Source organism: Hemiscyllium ocellatum, chromosome 47 (assembly GCF_020745735.1).
Source record: "Hemiscyllium ocellatum isolate sHemOce1 chromosome 47, sHemOce1.pat.X.cur, whole genome shotgun sequence".
Classification (NCBI taxonomy): domain Eukaryota; kingdom Metazoa; phylum Chordata; class Chondrichthyes; order Orectolobiformes; family Hemiscylliidae; genus Hemiscyllium; species Hemiscyllium ocellatum.
This window is the reverse complement of record NC_083447.1, coordinates 4343341-4365837: the sequence shown is the minus strand read 5'-3', so window position 1 is coordinate 4365837 and position 22497 is coordinate 4343341. Positions and strand designations below refer to the sequence as shown.

Sequence of the window (22497 nt, the reverse complement as noted above, 5' to 3'; positions counted from 1 at the left end):
CTGCAGACCCAGTCTAACAGTTATTTCCTTTAGGACTCAGTTCAGTCAGTAGTGGTGCAACTACTCTTGGGGGACATCAAAATCCATTCCCCACCAAAGTGCATTCTGTAGCTTTACCAACAACAGTGCTTCTACTTGATGTTTAACGTAAAGGAATACTGATTCACCAACTCAGGGGAGAGCACTGCAGCAGGGTGCACTAAATGATAATAAACAGGAAGTTGTCTTGCCCATGATAATCTGATGAATAAGATTCTTGAGTTCTGGATTCTGGATCAGTGACGCTGGAAGAGCACAGCAGTTCAGGCAGCATCCAAAGTGCAGCAAAATCGACGTTTCGGGCAAAAGCCCTTCATCAGGAATAAAGGCAGTGAAGCGTGGAGAGATCAGCTAGAGGAGGGTGGGGGTGGGGAGAGAGTATCATAGAGTACAGTGGGTGAGTGGGAGAGGGGATGACGGTGATAGGTCAGGGAGGAGAGGGTGGAGTGGATAGGTGGAAAGGGAGATAGGCAGGTAGGACAAGTCATGGGGACAGTGTTGAGCTGGAAGTTTGGAACTAGGGTGGGGGATATGAGGAAACTGTTGAAGGCCACATTGATGCCCTAGGGTTGAAATGTTCCGAGGCGGAAGATGAGGTGTTCTGCCTCCAGGCGTCTGGTGGTGAGGGAGCGGCGGTGAAGGAGGCCCAGGACCTCCATGTCCTCAGCAGAGTGGGAGGGGGAGTTGAAATGTTGGGCCACGCGGCGGTGTGGTTGATTGGTGTGGGTGTCTCGGAGATGTTCCCTAAAGCGCTTTGCGAGGAGGCACCCAGTCTCCCCAATGTAGAGGAGACCGCATCGGGAGCAACGGATACAATAAATGATATTAGTAGATGTGCAAGTAAAACTTTGATGGATGTGGAAGGCTCCTTTAGGGCCTTGGATAGAGTTGAGGGAGGAAGTGTGGGCACAGGTTTTACAGTTCCTGCGGTGGCAGGGGAAAGTGCCAGGATGGGAGGGTGGTTTGTAGGGGGGGGCGTGGACCTGACCAGGTAGTCACGGAGGGAACGGTCTTTGCGGAAGGCGGAAAGGGGTGGGGAGGGAAATATATCCCTGGTGGTGGGGTCTTTTTGGAGGTGGCGGAAATGTTGGCGGATGATTTGGTTTATGCGAAGGTTGGTAGGGTGGAAGGTGAGCACCAGGGGCGTTCTGTCCTTGTTACGGTTGGAGGGGTGGGGTCTGAGGGAGGAGGTGCGGGATGTGGACAAGATGCGTTGGAGGGCATCTTTAACCATGTGGGAAGGGAAATTGCAGTCTCTAAAGAAGGAGGCCATCTGGTGTGTTCTATGGTGGAACTGGTCCTCCTGGGAGCAGATACAGCAGAGGTGGAGGAATTGGGAATATGGGATGGCATTTTTGCAAGAGGTAGGGTGGGAAGAGGTGTAATCCAGGTAGCTGTGGGAGTCGGTGGGTTTGTAAAAAATGTCAGTGTCAAGTCGGTCGTCATTACTGGAGATGGAGAGGTCCAGGAAGGGGAGGGAGGTGTCAGAGATGGTCCAGGTAAATTTAAGGTCAGGGTGGAATGTGTTGGTGAAGTTGATGAATTGCTCAACCTCCTCGCGGGAGCACGAGGTGGCACCAATGCAGTCATCAATATAGCGGAGGAAGAGGTGGGGAGTGGTGCCGGTGTAATTACAGAAGATCAACTGTTCTACGTAGCCAACAAAGTACCTGCCTAGCTCCTTTTCCACCTATTCACTCCACCCTCTCCTCCCTGGCCTATCACCTTCATCCCCTCCCCCACTCACCCATTGTACTCTATGCTACTTTCTCTCCACCCCCACCCTCCTCTAGCTTATCTCTCCACTCTTCAGGCTCACTGCCTTTATTCCTGATGAAGGGTTTTTGCCCGAAACATCGATTTCGCTGCACTTTGGATGCTGCCTGAACTGCTGTGCTCTTCCAGCACCACTAATCCAGAATCTGGTTTCCAGCATCTGCAGTCATTGTTTTTACCTGTTGAGTTCTGGAGCCAATGTTGAGGACTCCCAGGACAAATCCTTCCCTCACCAGTGAAATACTGAGGGAATTTGGCAATATCTTTAAGACAAAGATATTGAATCAAGTTTCATCCAATGCATGTGGTTTTGAAAAAAACAGGAAGTTAAATTGTGGGTTCAACTTCCACTGCAGGATTTGAGTAGACAATCAACTGACACTTTTTAATGCAATAATGAGGAAGTAATGTCCCTTTGGTGCCATGTTAAACCCAGAGTTTTGTGAAAAATCCAAATGTTTTCTTGTGGTTTAGCCAATATTTATCTCTTAACCAACATCACCAAAAACAGTTCTTAACTTATCACTGAAGTTATTAATTATTAGCTGCCACATTATTCTGCATAATGGTAGTAAATATAGTTCCATAAGCGCACAGTTCAGTGGTTATTAAATATTTGATATAACATGATAATAGAAAAGTTGCTTTGTAAAAGCATGTTCCACAAAAATGAAAGTAAACAACTGAATATCCCTTTTATTTTCACTTTTTAAAATTAACAACAAAGCACCATAAATTTAGCATTATCACTGTGAAAATGAGGGAGAAGTCAAAAGAAAGGCATTTGATAAGTCCCCATGGCTGCTGCAGTGGAGGCACATTTGGGTTCCTCACGGCATCTGCATCCAGCACAAACTCATGGAGGAAGCAGCAGAGGCGAGGTCGAGCCCAATACGAGACATGGCAGCATCAATGGTGGCTGCATCGGTGAAGTATGCCCAGAGCGGACTCTTAGCAGCAGAATCCAGTTTGGGTCGGTGCAGCATTGGTGATGGCTGTGTTGGTGAGGTGCAGTGAGGACTCCTGGTGGCAGTAGTGTTGGTTGAGATCAGGTGGCCCCAGAGAGTGACAACTCTTGTTCCAACAGGTCAGCAAGGGGATTCTTGGCTGGCTACTCCAAGCCCATGGCTGAGTACTTAACAAGAAGGACTGTAAAGTTCAACTTTATTTCTCTATTTTTCTGTCTTTTATATTCTATGTTTTGGTTTATTTTTCTATATTTTAAGATGTGCTGGAGGGTGAAAACTCTCTACATCACTTTTCATTGTATTTTGTAACAAAATACATGTGGTAATAAATAAATCAAATGACCTAATAAACAAGCTCAATGGCCATTTGTGTTGAATGTTATTTAAGTAAATGCTGAAACCTTGTGGGGATACAAACAGAAACAGTAAATTGAACAGAGAGTAAACAGGTTTCTCACCGTAGCCATCTGAAATTTTTTTGAGGATCGGTAAAAGATACCTGCCGCTGAAATCATACCCTCTCTCAATCAAACCTTCTTTCAGAGTCTCAAAGCCACACAACACCACTACAGGAGTGCCACCAAACCAGAGAGTGAATACTGGACCATACTGCTTGCTCAGCTGTAGAGACACAATAAATAACAACTGTTAAAAAAAAATGCTGAACCATGGACAACACCACAATATCTACTAACCCAATTGTATTATCCAACATATTGAATGAGGGCGAGACCTACAAATCTGTTGTTCAGAAAACAGCTGGCCTTTTAAACTGTGGGGAGACACATGGTTAAATCTCATCTTGGTGTTGTCCAATGTCCAAACACATGCATTGCCAGCCAGACAAGCTAATTAACAATCCAGCAGCAAAAATCCTGTATCGTCCTTTTTCCCTCACCTTGTGTCTTGGAGACTGGTTATATAGAGTTCCACACAAACTCAGGGCATCACAGTTCAGGCATCTTTGATTTGTCCAGTTCTAATTTGCACAGATCAATTTACTTAGAAATTCAGGCACTTAGCAGAGTACCTAGTTTATATTTCTTTTTTGGCTCATTAGAATCAGGAATGTTAATATTAAAGAATGGAATATGTCATTTGATGTATCCAGTTCCAATTTTTGACATTGCCTGTTGAGGTATGTGATGATGCTGATCCTTTAACAAGATTATGTTGTCCTTGGCTGTTTTTCCCAGGGAGTTCATAAAAGCAGCAATTCCGAAAGGTCTGGCTTTCGATGGATTTTAAGGCCAATTTGATTATAGCTAACAGATACTGCCTCAGGCAAAAGGCTTTTAAGTTTTAAAAAAACATTTGTAAAATGAAAGGGGAGTGGCCAGTTCTCCCAGCTCAGCTTTTCTCTGGTTTGATTTGGTTTTTGGCAGTCTGGCTATTCACAAAAAGCAGTCAGGCAATTTTAAAGCTGTACCCAAAGAAGCAGGCCCACGCTGATCCTCTCTCTCTCTGCCATTTCTTCTAGAAGACCCTGTGTTTGATTTTACCTTTTGTGCCAAGGGGTGTTTATGGGGATTGTTGCAAGTATTGGGAACAGCACCATTAATTTGGGGTGATCTGTTGAGTTTTCAGATATGTTAAGTTATTCAGTATTCTGTTCTCTTTTGTTTGTGTTTCATTTGGTAATCTTGTAAATACATTCTGTTTTATTTAAAATTAAGTGGTTTGACCAGCTGCATCACTCCTGGAATATCCACTGTACACCTGCTTAAACAACTCACAAATATTTGAGAAGTTTTGTAACTCAGGTTGAGGTTCAGGTTGTAAGTTTGCTCAGTGAGCTGGTTGGTTTATTCTCAGACATTTCGTCATCATGCTAGGTAACATCATCAGTGAGCCTCTATTGAAGTACTGTGTTCTGTCCTGTTTTCTATTCATGTGCCTTCCTCTGTCAAGGTGGGTGATATCATTTCCAATTCCTTTTCTTAGAGGTTGGTAAATAGGATCCAAATTGATGTGTCTATTGATGGAGCATTGGTTTGAATGCCAGGCCTCTAGGAATTCCCATGCATGTCTCTGTTTAGCTTGTCCAAGGATGGAGGTGTTGTATCAGTGGAAGTGGTGTCCTCCTTTGTTTGTGTGTAAGGATACTAGTGATAGATGGTCACGTCTCTTGGTGACCACTTGCAAGATTTGCTTCTTGCTTTTGAAACGTAATGGGAAACATTGGACTGTTTTTCTCTATATCAAAAATCTTATTTTTCTCATTCTCTCCATATTCTTCAAACTTTCTCACTATTTAGGGAGACTTGATAGAAGTCTATAAAATTATGAGATGCATAAATTGGGGAAAAAAGATTCTGTCAACCTTGAGTTGAAATGTCTAATACTAAGGGGCACGCATTTAAGCTGAGGGGGGAGAAGTTCAAAGAAGACGTGAGAGGCAAGTTTTTCTTTTACATAGAAGGTGGTAGGTGTCTGGAATTCACTGTTGGGGGTATTGGTGGAGACTGATACTATAGGGGCATCTAAGGGGCTTTTAGATAAGCACATGAATATGCTGGGAATGGAGTGATATGGACCAAAGACAGGCAGAAGGGATTAGTTTGATTTGACATCATGTTGGGCATCTCCTGTGCTGTACTGTCCTATGTTCTATTTCCCATGTTCTTTATACTATGGAAAAATTATAAATCACACAACAACGAATAAACCTGTTGGACTATAGATTAGATTCTCTAGAGTGTGGTACAGGCCCTTTGGCCCAACATGTCCACACCGACCCTCCGAAGAGTAACCCACCCAGACCCATTTCCCTCTGACTAATGCGCCTAATACTATAGGCACTTTAGCATGGCCAATTTACCTGACCTGCACATCCTTGGTACTGTGGGAGGAAATCAGAACACCTGGAGGAAACCCATAGAGACACAGGGAAAATGTGCGAACTCCGCACAGACAGTCGCCCATGGCTGAAATCAAACCTGGGACCCTGGTGCTGTGAGGCATCAGTGCCAACCACTGAGCCACCGTGCCACCCATTGTGAGAGTTTTAACTATGTCCACCCCAGTCCAAACCAGCACCTCCACATTATGGAAAAATTAAGTTCACCATTTTCAGCACAATACTGTACTTCCCTGGGAGTGCTGCTGAATCCAATCAACCAGTCATTCCTGAACACTCTTCAGCAACCCTAATTAAGAAATAGACTATAGTAAATATTGAAACCATGAAAGGTGCTATGTAAATAGTATTCTTTTATCCATTAAAGACAATGATGGCTTTGGCTGTGCCACACTCTTAACAAGTCACTATTGTTCGCTATGCATACAGTTTTACTAGTCAAAAGTGTGGTGCTGCAGGAGAGTCGACGTTTCCAGTATAAGAGGTAAAAACAATGACTGCAGATGCTGGAAACCAGATTCTGGATCAGTGGTGCTGGAAGAGCACAGCGGTTCAGGCAGCATCCAAGGAGCAGCGAAATCGACGTTTCGGACAAAAGCCCTTCATCAGGAATAAAGACAGTGAGCCTGAAGCGTGGAGAGATAAGCTAGAGGAGGGTGGGGGTGGGGAGAAAGTAGCATAGAGTACAATGGGTGAGTGGGGGAGGGGATGAAAGTGATAGGTCAGGGAGGAGAGGGTGGAGTGGATAGGTGGAAAAGAAGATAGGCAGGTAGGACAAGTCCGGACAAGTCATGGACAAGTGCTGAGCTGGAAGTTTGAAACTAGGATGAGTTGGGGGAAGGGGAAATGAGGAAACTGTTGAAGTTCACATTAATGCCCTGGGGTTGAAGTGTTCCGTGGCAGAAGATGAGGCGTTCTTCCTCCAGGCGTCTGGTGGTGAGGGAGCGGCGGTGAAGGAGGCCCAGGACCTCCATGTCCTCAGCAGAGTGGGAGGGGGAGTTGAAATGTTGGCCCACGGGGCGGTGTGGTTGATTGGTGCGGGTGTCTCGGAGATGATCCCTAAAGCGCTCTGCTAGGAGGCGCCCAGTCTCCCCAATGTAGAGGAGACCGCATCGGGAGCAACGGATACAATAAACGATATTAGTGGATGTGCAGGTAAAACTTTGATGGATGTGGAAGGCTTCTTTAGGGCCTTGGATAGAGGTGAGGGAGGAGGTGTGGGCGCAGGTTTTACAGTTCCTGCGGTGGCAGGGGAAAGTGCCAGGATGGGAGGGTGGGTTGTGGGGGGGGCGTGGACCTGACCAGGTAGTCACGGAGGGAACGGTCTTTGCGGAAGGTGGAAAGGGGTGGGGAGGGAATATATCCCTGGTGGTGGAGTCTTTTTGGAGGTGGCGGAAATGTTGGCGGATGATTTGGTTTATGCGAAGGTTGGTAGGGTGGAAGGTGAGCACCAGGGGCGTTCAGTCCTTGTTACGGTTGGAGGGGTGGGGTCTGAGGGCGGAGGTGCGGGATGAGGACAAGTACCCTTCATCAGGAATGTACAGTTTGACTGGGGTCCCTTGGGGTGAGATCGCCATTATGGATTTCTACCTTAGTAAGGGTCAAGAGGGAAGAATCATTTGAATTATTCAATGGAACACAAATTCTCCTTACCTTGATGAGAGATTTGTGAGGAGCTTTTATGTCCATTTGGAACAAGTTGCCGACAATCGGGAGTGCAGGAGGTGCTGGAGGAAGTCTGCCGTACTGGGGCCGTTTGCTTTTCAGAAACCACATAACAAGCAGGATACTTAGCAAAGCTAACAGCAAGGTTGTAACTGGACTGCTGGAGTCCATGGTGATCGCGTAAGGAATGAAAATAAGTTCCTGGAGGAGCAAATAAAAGCTGTGTTCTGGTTCCGATATTCGGCGAACTATCTGCCAGAGAAGACTAAAACGTAATTAAATCATAGTGCGATTAATATCACAATCAGCAGTTTCAAGAATTAAAAACCCATCAGCACTGCAACCCTTCCTTCACTCTATTTGAGTGAAAATAACTAAAGTAAAACTCGGTTAAGACAGAAAGCTGTTAGTTCCAAGACACTCGTCGGTAATGTCGCTTTCGTTTTTTTTTGTACAGTTTAGAATTCAGCCAATAACTCTGCTAACCCTGCAGTGTGTCAATGCTTTTTTTTCTCTCCCTTACAGCCAATATGAGCATGCGTCGTCTCTGAAAAGTTGGCACACCCTAGAAAAAAAATGACCCCCCCCCAAAATAACACTGATTGTATAATGGTGCTTTTATATAACTTAAGCTCTCAGTAAATCCAACAACCTCGCCCTGTAGTGGAGGGGTGACTGCACAAAACAATTGAAAGTTTGCAAATGCATGCAAGATTGAAATGCATAAGTATAAACATTTTTAAAAATAGGTGTGGAGACAAGCCCACAAATTGGGAGGGACCCTCTACTCGAAGGCAGGTTGGGTTTTCTTACAAGGTTACATTGTTTTAATGTTTTTGCATTCACATGTGCAGGTAAAATGACAAATTTCAGTCTCAGCAGGCAGACCCAGCCTGGAATATCCACACTATATTTAAAAGCCAGATCGGAATAGATTAGATTATTTACAGTGTGGAAACAGGCCCTTCGGCCCAACAAGTCCACACCGACCCGCCGAAGCGCAACACACCCAGACCCCTACATTTACCCCTTCACCTAACACTACTTAACTCTCTGCAATCCAGGAACACCTTCCTTTTGCCTATCATCCCCATCCTCTGCATGACATATCAGAGAGCTTGCAAATGGCAGTCTCATGGTTCAGCAATGCTTCCTAAAGGTGCTGCTTTGAGGAGTTTGTAAATTAGGGATGACCTTGTGTCCAAGAGATGGAATAGGAATCTGCCCAGAGTCAGTAAGATGGCCTGGATAAAGCTATCTGCAGCAAACATTCCCTCTGGTGACCACTATAGCATTGACTGGACTGTCTACTCAATGTTTTGTGCCCCAATGAGAGTAAGTTAATATTACAAGTTTGCTAGTGCTCATGAATGCCACACACCAGATTGGCTTCCAGGCATCTCCATCATATGCCTCATTGCAGTCCATGTCTGTCAATTCATTGCACCTACCTGTGTTGTGTGGCTTACACTGGGGTAATACTACATCTGCCAAGGCTCACATTTGAAAACCAGTGTCTGCCCACACCTGGCACCACTTGCAACAGGGCACGGACACAAATCCAGAAGCTTGCATATCAAATACATGTATGTATAGTCAGGCACCACACCATGATGTAGAATTCCAATGTCACCCTACACAAATGAACTACAGATCTGCAAGACAGAAGTGCACAATTGAAATGGAATTCAGCAGGGGTAAGGGAGGGATTGAGGGAGAGGAGGATGAAGGGGATGTGATAATCCCTACAAAGCCCAGGGGGAATCACTGATCTACCTCCTTGTGGGTCTTTGAGTTCCCTTAGTAACAGGCAATGGCCTGCCCAGTTGGAACTTATCAGCTGAGCCCAAAATAAAGCAGACCCAGCAGTGCTTAGACCTGACATCGTGCACCAGTTGAAGGATGCTCAGGTATGTGATGGAATCTTGTCTGCATGTACCCCTGCTCAGACGAAATTTCACATTGGCCACAAAGTCCTGAACCTCATGTGGGAGCCTGCACCCCACAACCAGAGCCACCTCCTGAATGTATGTACTATGAGTATGAAAAAAAAAGTAAACCCAGAGGGGTCTTATGGCAGTGTAGCAGTGCCCCGACCTCTGAACCAGGAAGTCCAAGTTCAAGTATGTTACATCTCTCAGATGAGGTTGATTAGAAAATACATAAAGCTGACCCTGGTGTTGGATTTGCGGAACTGTCTGTGTTGGATTGGAACTAGCCTATGTATGCCACAAGTAGTGGCTCTATTTAGTTCAACAATAAAAAATATTTTAAAATATTTTGGTGATGCTGCACCATGGCTCTGTGGTTAGCACTGCTGCCTTACGATGCCAAGGACCTAGCTTGGGCCACTATCTGTGTGGAGTTTATATATTCTCCTCGTGTTTGCATGCAGTTCCATTACAGTCTAAAGATGTGCCAGTTAGGTGGATTGGTCATGCTAACTTGATCTGAGGTGTGCAGGGATATGCAGGCAATGTGGATTAGGCATGGTAAATGAGGCATAACGGGTACAGGGTAGGGGAGATGGGTCTGGATGAGATGTTCTTCAGAGGCTCAGTGCAGACTTGATGGGCTGAATGGCCCTTTCTGCACTGGAGAGATTCTATGATTCTGTAATGTCCCTTTCCATTGAGTTTACTGAGTTATTATAGGCATAAAGAGGGAGGATGGATGAGAAAGAAGGGCAAGGGAAATGATGGGGGGAAGCAGATGGGTGGTCAGTGAAAAGGCGAGGGGATGATAATGGGACCACTGTTTTCTTTGGGTAAAAAATGAGGTCTGCAGATGCTGGAGATCACAGCTGAAAATGTGTTGCTGGTTAAAGCACAGCAGGTTAGGCAGCATCCAAGGAATAGGAAATTCGACGTTTCGGGCATAAGCCCTTCATCAGGAATGAGATGAAGGGCTTATGCCCGAAACGTTGAATTTCCTATTCCTTGGATGCTGCCTAACCTGCTGTGCTTTAACCAGCAACACATTTTCCACTGTTTTCTTTCCCTTCCTATCACACTCCCATGTCCCCATCACAGCCTCTCCAATCCTTCTCATCAGCCCTCTCTCCACCATTTAGTCCACAGCCCTTCACTCTGCCATTACAGTTCACATCACGTATAAAACCATGCCAAGACTCAGGTGTCCTTTGTCTGCACTCATGCCTCCTTGTCTGATGCTGTTAATGAATGTAACTAATTAATCCCCACCATTTTTCATATTGGCAATAAACCTTCACTTAAATGTGTGTGTGCTGTTCCTAACCAGCACGTATCCACAAATTTTGAATTGGTGCAGAGTACACATGCATGTGGTGTCACTAGAATTGGCCCATTTTAAATGGTAAAGGAACTGCAACATTCAGCAGCTCAGGCATCACAAATTCCTTGACCTTTCTCCAGAACTAGGGAACCAACACACCACATCGCCAATCACCAAAAAGTTACGTGGAACAAGGACGACACGACACCACAAAGCTGGGTTCAAGATGAAGACCTCATATGGATTTCAGATATGCACATTATATAAAACTTGATAGATTCCCATCACCTCTAACTCCTTGACCACATTCAGTTGCCTTTCATTCAGAACCTGGAATTGAACCCAGGTCCCTAGCGCTGTGAGGCAGCAGTGCTAACAACTGTGCCACCGTGCCACCCGATGAGGAGGAACTTCTTTCAGAGGGTTGAGAGTCATTTCTCTGTAGAGGTGGTAAATGTACCAGTAGTACTTGCAAGGCAAAAGACAGAGATGGTTATGGTAGTGTTCAATGAAAGACATCAGTAAAAGGAACACTATGAGAAAGGAACACTACTACAGAGAGCTGTGAGGGCAGAGTCCTTGTGTATATTTAAGGTTGAGATAGAGTCTTGTTAATTCAGAGAATCAAGGGTTTACAAGGAAAATGCAAGAAAGTGGATGTGAGGAATGTTGGATCAGCCATGATCCTACTGAATGTTGGAGCAGGCTCGGGTAAACCAACCTACTGCTCTTCCTGTTTCTAAAACTATGTACAAATAATAAAACAATTAAGACAAGTACACTGATGTATTGCTCACACACATTTATTACATAGGCTGTTCTAAAACAACATTCACCAATCTTCATGAGAATTAAGAAGACAATAAAATCATTCAAAACTGCACATTATATACAATTTCAGAACAAGCAAAGGTTTTTTTTGGGACTGAACCTTACATTACACTAGGCATAGCCTAGTGAGATTATTTATCATATCTTACTAAACGTGCCTCATTAACTTTAGTACCCTGCCCTAACATCCAATTCTGTCCCCATCTTCCCATGCACCATTCCTGGAGCAAAGTGGCAGTCAGTGGATACCCACTGAAAGACCACGATCCCTGGCACTATCACCATTACTTAAAAGGCAGCTGTGTGCCTGGACAAGCACTGCTATTTTGAAGCTGCTCGACTTGGTTAAGGAAACAATCTGAACATGTCAGAGAAAGGAAAGATGGAGACCCAATTGAGGGGGTGGTGTGCAAAGCAGAGGCATCTTCTTCCTGGTGGGCCAACTGACCTTGTTAACCTGGTCTGAGATCACCATCCAGGTCCATGGAGCTTCCATGGTACAGCGAAACAGACAGCAGTGCCATAAGGAGGTAATGACCTTCCCTGCTTTACCAGGATAAGTACCACTCTCTTCACTTTGCTACCTTACATTCACTATCTCTACGACTGCAACCACCTCTGACCCAGGTTCATGCTCCACCACTTTCGTTATTGCCTTCAACAAATTTTCAGACGCACTCTCCCCATCCTCCCACACTATTCAGCCTGCATGGCCTCTGCACTGCTACCCACCCACCTGAGGTATGTCACTACCTTTTGATCACCTGCACGAGCACTAATGTCTGTGCTGTCCACTTTAACCTCACTCGATCCTTCCCATTCTCTCATTCCAGGAAAGACAGCCTTCAATAAGACAGAAAAAAGATCCAGACGGTGGTCGGAATGCCTAATATTAAAATCCTCAGCCACTATGAGAATAGAATTTCAACCAATCCAGGAGAAAACTGGGACTGCAGCTGTGGAAATGGCGACATATTCATGCCCCACCCCCCCAACCAAGTAAACACCATTCTGCTATAATAAAACAAAGAACTGCAGGAGCTGGAAATCTGAAACAAAAACAGAGATCGCTGGAGAAACTCAGCAGGCCTGGCAGCAGAGTTAACAATTTGGGTCCAATAATTCTTCTTCAGAATTCCATTCTGCACTCCAAGTCTCATAGTGTTCCTTTTACTGATGTCTTTCATTGAACACTACCATAACCATCTCTGTCTTTTGCCTTGCAAGTACTACTGGTACATTTACCACCTCTACAGAGAAATGGCCATCGCTACCAGAAACCAACTTCTCAACCTCTGAGGACTAGAGTACAGAGGCCTCAGAGAAAGCATCAGCAAGTTTACCTCCTGCACTGCTCCACAATTCAGTGGGAATATTAGGTTTAGAAAGTTTGGGAGCACCTCATTGCAACAACTCTGCATTTGGCCAAGGAATAAACATCCCAGACTGCTAGCACTCAGAGATCAGGCAGTCACTCACCCTGTGATATCAGCAATCAGGGACTATGGAGGAGGAACAGGAACAGAAGACAGGAATGTGGGATGGAAGGCCCTTATTACCCAGAAGCTGCAGCAGGGCAGTTACTCATGCAGTCACCTGGCTGTCTCCATGGGCAGGCTAGTGGCTTCTGTGGAGAGCCTGATCCAGCATCTCAGGATCTGCTGGACAGGTGCACACACTTACATTCCATCACTACAACCACTGGTCCTTATGGCTGAAGACATGGTGACAGACATCAGGGAGCCTTGCACCCACACACCAAGTGTCCCTTCCTCAAAATGAGACAGAGCTATTCCAGGAGGCACCAACTGGAGGAAGAACCATACACAAGCCACCTCAGAAATCTCCTCTCAGAACTCTCCAGAGATGGCCAGACCTTCCACTTTCACCCCATCTGCCCCACTTCACTTCTTGGAAGTCGTAACTGAGGGAGGTTTGCTTGCCTCTGGCAAGAAGATCCTCAATATTCCTAGGCTATCCAAAAGCAGGTAGGCAGATTATTATCTGAAAGGCAATACATTGAGAAAGAGGAGATGCGACAAGACCTGGATGTCTTTGTACATCAGTCGCTGAAAGTAAGTATGCAGGTACAGCAGGCAGTGAAGAAGGCAAATGGTATGCTGGCTGCATTGCTTGAGAATTTAAGTACAGGAGTAGGGATGTCTTGCTACAAATGATTAAGGCTTAGGTGAGACCATAACTGAAGTTGTATGCGCAGTTTTAGTGTTGCTATCTGAAGAAAGATGTTCTGGCCATGGAGGGAGGGCAACAAAAATTTACCAAACTGATTCCTGGAATGGAAGGACTTACATACGATGACAGACTGGATCAGTTATGGCGATACTGAGTGGAGTTTAGAAGAATGAGCATGAATCCTGTAGAAACCAAATTCTAACGTGGCTAGGCAATATACTTATAGAAAGGATGGGTTAGCAAGTTTGCAGACGACACAAAGGTTGGAGGTGTCATTGACAGTATAGAGGGCTGTTGTAGGCTGCAGTGTGACATTGACAGGATGCAGAGATGGCAGATGGAGTTCAACCTGGATAAATGATGCATTTTGGAAGGTCGAACTTGAAAGTTGAGTACAGGATTAAAGATAGGATTCTTGGCAGTGTGGAGGAACAGCGGGATCTTGATGTTCAGGTACATAGATCCCTTAAAATTGCCTCCCAAGTGGACAGGGTTGTTAAGAAAGCATATGGTGTTTTGGCTTTCATTAACAGGGGGATTGAGTTTAAGAGCCATGAGATCTTGTTGCAGCTCTATAAAACTTTGGTTAGACTGCACTTGGAATACTGCGTCCAGTTCTGGTCGCCATATTATAGGAAAGATGTGGATGCTTTGGAGAGGGTTCAGAGGAGGTTTACCAGGATCTGCCTGGAATGAAGGGCTTATCTTACGAAGAGAGGTTGACTGAGCTCAGACTTTTTTTATTCGAAAAAAGGAAGAGAGGGGACCTAATTGAGGTGTACAAGATAATGAGAGGCACAGATAGAGTTGATAGCCAGAGACTTTTTCCCAGGGCAGAAATTGTTAACACGGCGGGGTCATAGTTTTAAGCTGTTTGGTGGAAAGTATAGAGGGGATGTCAGAGGCAGGTTCTTTATGCAGAGAGTTGTGAGAGCATGGAATGCATTGCCAGCAGCAGTTGTGGAAGTGAGGTCATTGGGGATATTTAAGAGACTGATAGACATGCATATGGTCACAGAAATTTGAGGGTTCGTATGTTAGGTTTACCTTACATGCGGATCAATGTTCGGTACAACATCGTGGGCTGAAGCGCCTGTTCTGTGCTGTACTGTTCTATGTTCTGTGATATTCCCAATGAGCCGGGGAGGGGAGGGGGCACAGTCTAAGGATATGGAGTAGACCATCTAGGACTAAGATGAGAAATCTCTTCATCCAGAGAGTGATGAGCCTATGGAATCCTCTGCCACAGAATGTGGTTCAGGCCAAAATATTGAAGGAATTAAATTTGGTTCTTCGGACTAACGGGATCAAACAGTATGGGGGAGAAAGCGAGAATAGGGTAATGAGTTGGATGATCAGCCATGATCCTGCTGAAGGGTGAAGCAGGCTCAGAAGGCCTCCCTCTTTTTCTATATGCCATGATGGTCGTGAGGAGTTGACAAGTGGCAGATACTAATGTCTGTAGATCAGGGGTGCCTGTGGCTGGTGCCTGTGGATTCTCCCTGAAATGGTGTTTGGTGGCTACTTGCAGCCTGTGGTGAGCTGAAGTCACCAGGTGCCTGCTCTGATTCCATGTCTAGCTTGTTGGCACATTTGATAAGATAGGAAGCTGAATATTGATGAGTCAAGTTGCAGCATTAATAAGGTGCTTAACAACCTATAAACCTATTTAATTGACAACTCACTGCCAAGCAAGAAACTCCTCTTACCATAGAGTCATAGAGTCAGAGATGTACAGCATGGAAACAGACCCTCACTTGTCAAAAGCCTAAAAGATGCAGCAAGATGTTCCTGCCATCGAGATGGGCCTCAACAGCCTTCTCATCTAATCCTGTCACAGATCTTACTATAACCCACATCACTCAGCTCCTAAAGGATTCTGCCCATTATGTTCAAATTTGTGTTATATTCAGTCACTTCACATGGTCATCCTTCATTAATACAACATTTCACTGGCTTTAAGTATCTGTTATGATGCCAGTAGAAAAAAAAAATTTAACTATATTAAAAGCCTATTTTGACAAAGATCTGATAAACTTTTTAATTACACATTTCCATTACCACATGTGAATTATTGTGAATTCTAAACTACTTCATTGGATTTTTAAAAATTGAACACTTGACTTCATTACTATAACAAAATACTGCAGATACTGGAAGATTGAAATAAAACCAGAAATGCAGGTCTAAAAGCATGTACAGAGAGAGAAACAAAATTAATGTTACACATGGATCACCATTTACCTGTATTATATGAATTTAATTAAGCTATTCCATATTAAAATTAGTGTTTTTCACCAAATGCTGTTGTTGTAGGTCACATTCGTGGTAAGTTAGTAATTTCTATAAACAGTTGGTATTGTAACTGTGAGAAAGGTACTCATTCTGTGTGCTGAAGTTTGATCTACATTTAGATTGAGTGAATTTGTTAAAAGAGAACACAGAAAATGTATATTCAAGATTAATCTAGAATTTATAGAGAAACTACCGAAGCTCTAACATCATCTGCTAAAATTCAGTTGATACAACACAATGAGTGGCCTTCTTGAGTTAACGAGAAATAGCACAAAACTTGTACATGTGGGGTATGTGCAAGATTCCACTCAAAACTGATGAGATGTTAATATCTTTGCGGTCAATAACAGGGTTGAAGACAAAGTTCTGAAGCAGAGTTGTCAAAAATAGGAAAAGTTCCATGCGAGCCAAAGACTCTCCCAGACATTTCCTTTTCCCTGTAAAAACAGATGTTATTAAGCAAAAAACTCAAAGTATTTGACTGTTGATTGCTTTAACATATGTAGCATTATGAATAGGGGGCTGAATCTGTTTCTGTACTTTTTGTGTATGGGTCTAATTCTTATCAAACTGGGGGAAATAATGAAATATGCCCATGACCCACAAAGGGACAGTTCACACAATTGTTCCTCTGTCTAAACCATTAATTTTGATTGAAATGCCTGACCACACACACAATATAGATATGATTTGGAGGTGCCGGTGCTGGACTGAGGTGGACAAAGTTAAAAATCACACAACAACAAGTTATAGTCCAACGGGTTTATTTGGAAACACTAGCTGCTTCTTCACCAGGTGGTTGTGGAGCAGTTCTGCTTTAAATGAACACTTGCACACTCTGCACACTTCATCGATCAAGTTCACAATTTCCAACATTTCTACAGTAAGTAGTTCACTATAAATCCAAGTAACTATTGAGTCCAAATTGAGCAAGTTTGTAACTCAAACCTCTCTTCTCCCATGACTTCTTTGAATTTTTAATTTATACGTGCAATTCCATATCGTTTCTGAATTCTACTGTTGTCATGGGCCACCATTTCTATCAGTGGTATTATTACAATTATTGAATTGATATCAATTTAAAAGACATATTTATACCAATTTAAAGATTATTTCTAATGAAATCAGATCTTCAGCTAACTACTCACACTCGACCTGGTGTGGTTAACTTGACTACTAATATTTCAGTGGGCTTATGCCCGAAACGTCGAATTTCCTGTTCCTTGGATGCTGCCTGACCTGCTGTGCTTTTCCAGCAACATATTTTCAGTACTAATATTTCAGTACATTGCTCATTCCAAAGGACAGAAATGCTCTTTATAATAGTGGAGGTTTTATGTCATATAGCAGTCAAACTGCATGATAGTCACCCTGTCTGTGAAACGATAGGGATTAGTCTTGCTTCTTCATTTGTCTCTCAAAAGCATACTTACTACTGACCGGGAGGTAAGTAAAACTTCAATTAGACAGAAATGAGAAAGAGAGTCCATACCTGCAGAGAATGGCATGAAGCTTTCGCTATTTTTGAAACATCCATTTTTATCAAGGAAATGATTTGGGTCAAAAGAATCTGGTTTCTCCCACTGGCTGGGGGATTTCAGGACAGAGGAAAGGACAGGAATCACAAATGTGCCCTAAAACAAAATTACCGCAGTTCAGCAAGGAAAAAAAAGTAAAATTTACATTTGTAACAATGAACGCTCGAAAAACATGAGACAGTGAAGTGAAATTAGAAATCATCTATCTTGGTGATTTAGTGTAACATCATATTTGATATTGATGCAAGAGAGTAAATCTGATTCTTGAACTTAACTGAATTATTTGATCTTAACCAGAGTGGCAATGGACTTGTTACATTTGAACTCACTGTCGCTAAGAAAAAACTCAGCTAAATTTTCCCATTGGGTTAAATCAGCTTAGTGTCATCTTTCTCAAGTTTCATGGAGATGTTCCCTCTGTGAAGCATTATGAGTTTTCAAATGTTATCTCCCCAAATATCATCTCATTATCTATGCACCATGCCCCTATGACACACCATCATCAATTCTCCAACTCACTGTAGATAGACGTACTCACCATAGAACATAAAACATAGAACATTACAGCGCAGTACAGCCTCTTCGGCCCTCGATATTGCGCCGACCTGTCATACCAATCTGAAGCCCATCTAACCTGTACTATCCCATGTACGTCCATATGCCTGTCCAATGACAACTTAAATGTACTTAAAGTTGGCGAATCTACTACGGTTGCAGGCCAAGCGTTCCATACCCTTACTACTCTCTGAGTAAAGAAACTACCTCTGTCATCTGTCCTATATCTATCACCCCTCAATTTAAAGCTATCCCCCCTCGTGCTCGCTGTCACCCTACTTGGAAAAATGCTCTCACTGTTCACTCTGTCTAACCCTCTGATTATCTTGTATGTCTCTATTAAGTCAGCTCTCAACCTTCTTCTCTCTAACAAAAACAGCCTGAAGTCCCTCAGCCTTTCCTCATAAGACGTTCCCTCCATACCAGGCAACATCCTGGTAAATCTCCTCTGCACCCTTTGCAAAGCTTCCACATCCTTCTTATAATGCGGTGACCAGAACTGTACACAATACTCCAAGTGTGGCCGCACTAGAGTTTTGTACAGCTTTAGCATAACCTCATAGTTCTGGAACTCGATCCTTCTATTAATAAAAGCTAAAACACTGTATGCCTTCTTAACAACCCTGTCAACCTGGGTGGCAACTTTCAAGGATCTACGTACCTGGACACCAAGATCTCTCTGCTCATCTACACTACCAAGAATCTTACCATTAGCCCAGTACTTTGCATTCTGGTTACTCCGACCAAAGTGAATCACCTCACACTTGTCCGCATTAAACTCCATTTGACACCTTTCAGCCCAGCTCTGCAGCTTATCTATGTCTCTCTGTAACCTACAACATCCTTGGTTACTATTCACAATTCCACCGACCTTAGTGTCATCTGCAAATTTACTAACCCACCCGTCTACGCCTTCGTCCAGGTCGTTTATAAAAATGACGAACAGCAGTGGACCCAACACTGACCCTTGCGGTACACCACTGGTAACTGGACTCCAGGATGAATATTTCCCATCAACCACCACCACCCTCTGTTTTCTTTCAGCAAGCTAATTACTGATCCAAACTGCTATATATCCCATAATCCCATTCCTCCGCATTTCGTACAATAGCCTACTGTGGGGAACCTGATTGAACGCCTTACTGAAATCCATATACACCACATCAACCGGTTTACTCTCATCCACCTGTTTGATCACCTTCTCAAAGAACTCAATAAGGTTTATGAGGCATGACCTACTCTTCACAAAACTATGCTGACTATCCCTAATCAAATTATTATTTTCTAGATGATTATAAATCCTATCTCTTGTAATCTTTTCCAACACTTTACCAACAACTGAAGTAAGGCTCACTGGTCTATAATTACCAGGATTGTCTCTACTCCCTGTCTTGAACAGGGGAACCACATTTGTTATCCTCCAGTCTTCTTGCATTATTCCTGTAGACAATGGCGATTTTAAAGATCAATGCCAAAGGCTCGGCAATCTCCTCCCGGGCTTCCCAGAGGATCCCAGGATAAATCCCATCCGGCCCAGGGGACTTATCTATTTTCACACTCTGCAGGATTTCTAATACCTCCTCCTTGTGAACCTCAATCACACCTAGTCTAGTAGCCTGTATCTCAGTAATCTCCTCGACAACATTGTCATTTTCTAGAGTGAATACTGTTAAAAAATATTCATTTAGTGCTTCCTCTATCTCCTCTGACTCCTCACACAACTTCTCTCTACTATCCTTGTTTGGCCCTAATCTTTCTCTCATCATTCTTAAATTCCTTAAATACCTATAGAAAGCCTTAGGGTTTACCCTGATCCTATCCGCCAACAACTTCTCATGTCTCCTCCTGGCTCTTCTGAACTCTCTCTTTAGGTCTTTCCTGGCTACCTTGTAACCCTCAATCGCCCTAACTGAGCCATCACATCTCATTCTAACATAAGCCTTCTTCTTCCTCTTGACCAGAGATCCCATTTCCTTCATAAACCACGGCTCCCACGCTCTACAGCTTCCTCCCTGCCTGACAGGTACATACTTATCTAGGACACACAGTAGGTTTCCCTTGAATAAGCTCCGCATTTCTAATGTGCCTATCCCTTGCAATTTCCTTCTCCATTCTATGCTTCTTAAATCTTGCCTAATCACATCGCAATATCCTTTTTCCCAGCTGTAACTCTTGCCCAGTGGTGTACACCTATCCCTTTCTATCACTAAAGTAAATATAACAGAATTGTGCTCACCTACCTCCAAGTCTAACACCTGGCCGGGCTCATTACCCAGTACCAAATCTAATGTGGCTTCGCCCCTTGTTGTCTACATACTGTGTCAGGAAGCCCTCCTGCACACACTGGACAAAAACTGACCCATCTATAGTACTCGGACTATAGTGCTCCCAGTCAATATTTGGAAAGTTGAATTCCCCCATGACAACAACCCTGTCTCTCTCACTCATATCAAGAATCATCTTTGCCATCCTTTCCTCTACACCTCTGGAACTATTCAGAGGCTTATAGAAAACTCCCAACAGGGTGACCTCTCCTTTCCTGTTTCTAACTTCGGCCCATACTAGCTCAGTTGAGGAGTCCCCAAACATCCTTTCTGCAACTGTAATACTGTCCTTGACCAACAATGCCACACCTCCCCCTCTTTTACCATCTTCTCTGTTCTTACTGAAACATCTAGATCCCCCTGGAACCTGTAACAACCATTCCTGTCCCTGCTCTAACCATGTCTCCGAAATGGCCACAGCATCGAAGTCCCAGGTACCAACCCATGCTGCAAGTTCACCCACCTTATTCTGGATGCTCCTGGTATTGAAGTAGACACACTTCAAAGCAACTTCTTGCCTGCCGGTGCCATCTTGCGTCCCTGAAACTTGATTTTGGACCTCCTTACTCTCAACCTTTTCTATACTTGAACTACAACTTTGGTTCCCATGCCCCTGCTGGATTAGTTTAAACCCACCCCAATAGCTTTAGTGAATCCCCCCCCAGGATATCGTTATCCCTCTGGTTCAGATGAAGACCATCCTGCTTGTAAAGGCCCCACCTTCCCCAGAAAGAGCCCCAATTATCCAAGAATCCAAAACCCTCCCTCCTGCACCATCCCTGTAGCCACATGTTCAACTCCTCTCTCTCCCTATTCCTTGCCTCACTAGCACGTGGCACGGGCAACAAACCAGAGACAACAACTCCGTTCGTCCTAGCTCTAAGCTTCCATCCTAGCTCCCTGAATTTCTGCCTTAATCCCCATCTCTCTTCCTATCTATGTCGTTGGTGCCTAAAATATCCAGGCATTCATAGAGTGGTAGAGTCATACTGCACAGAAATAGACCCTTCAGTGCAGCCAGTCCATGCTGAAAATAATCCCAAAATAAACTCGTCCACCTGCCTGCTCCTGGCCCATATCCCTCCAAACCTTTCTGATTCATCTATCTATCCAAATGTTTTTCAAACGTTGTAATTGTAATCTTCAGGAAGTGCTTTCCACACACGAACCACCCTCTATGCAAAAAACTATACCTCTCCTATCTTTTTTAAATCTCTCTCCTCTCACCTTAAAAATGTGCTCCTTAGTCTTGAAATCCCCCATCCTTGGAAAAAGACAACTACCACTAATTCTATCTATACCTCTCATTATTTTATAAATTTCTATCAGGACGCCTCTCAACCTCCTAAGCTCCAGCGAAAACATCCCGGCCTATCCAACCTTTCTTTATAACTCAAACCTTCCATAGCTGGCAACATCCTGGTAAATCTCTTCCGAACCCTCACCAACTTGATAATATCTTTCCTATAACTGGGTGACCAGAACTGGATGCAGAACTCCAGAAGAGGCCTCACCAGTGTTCTGTACAACCTCAACATGACGTCCCAACTCTGATACTCAAAGGACTGACCAATGAAGGCAAGTGTGCCAAGTATCTTTTTAACCACCTGTCGATATGTGACGCAAACTTCAAAGAATTATGTACCTGCACACCTCGGTCCCTCTGTTCCACAACACTACCTAAGACCCTACCATGAATTGTGTAACCCTTTGTTGTACCAAAATGCAATATCTCACATTTATCCAGAATGAACTCCATCTGCCATCCTTCAACTCATTGATCCATTTGATCAAGATCAGTTTATAATATTAGAAAATCTCCTTCACCAATTTTGATATCGTTCGCAAACTTACTAACCATGCCTTCTATATTCTCATCCAAAGCATTTATATAAATGAAAAACAAAAGAGGACTCAGAATGGATCCTTTTGGAACACCGCTGGTCACAGGCCTCTGGTCTAAAAAGCAACCCTCCACTATTACTCTCTATCTCCTGCCATTAAGCCAATTATGTATCCAATTGGCAAGCTCACCCTGAATTTCATATGACATCCCTTCATTAATTAGGCTACCATGCAGAATCTTGTCAAAGGCCTTATTAAATCCAAATAAACAGCATCTACTGCACAGCCATCATAATCTTTTGGTAAGTTCTCAAAACTCAAATCAAGCTTAAGAGACATGATTTTCCTTGCAC

General features: G+C 43.8%; 2 protein-coding genes across 3 annotated transcripts in view; both read right to left on the bottom strand.

Moving 5' to 3' along the window:
- The window catches only part of LOC132836750 (cytochrome P450 2C18-like), a 32877-nt gene extending 25060 nt beyond the window's left edge, over positions 1-7817 (bottom strand). Inside the window, exons 1-2 of the mRNA XM_060856183.1 lie at positions 7297-7817; positions 3242-3404 (exon numbers count right to left, since the gene is read on the bottom strand). Of these exons, the coding sequence (XP_060712166.1) occupies positions 3242-3404; positions 7297-7479 (346 nt within the window). The 5' untranslated portion in view covers positions 7480-7817. The remainder of the gene's footprint in view (positions 1-3241; positions 3405-7296) is intronic.
- Positions 7818-16137: 8320 nt separating this feature from the next.
- LOC132836751 (cytochrome P450 2G1-like) overlaps positions 16138-22497 on the bottom strand; it is a 29456-nt gene continuing 23096 nt past the window's right edge. For both annotated transcript variants that reach the window (XM_060856184.1, XM_060856185.1), the window contains 2 exons: positions 17375-17516; positions 16138-16319 (listed from right to left, as the gene is read on the bottom strand). In XM_060856184.1, the coding sequence (XP_060712167.1) occupies positions 16138-16319; positions 17375-17516 (324 nt within the window). The remainder of the gene's footprint in view (positions 16320-17374; positions 17517-22497) is intronic.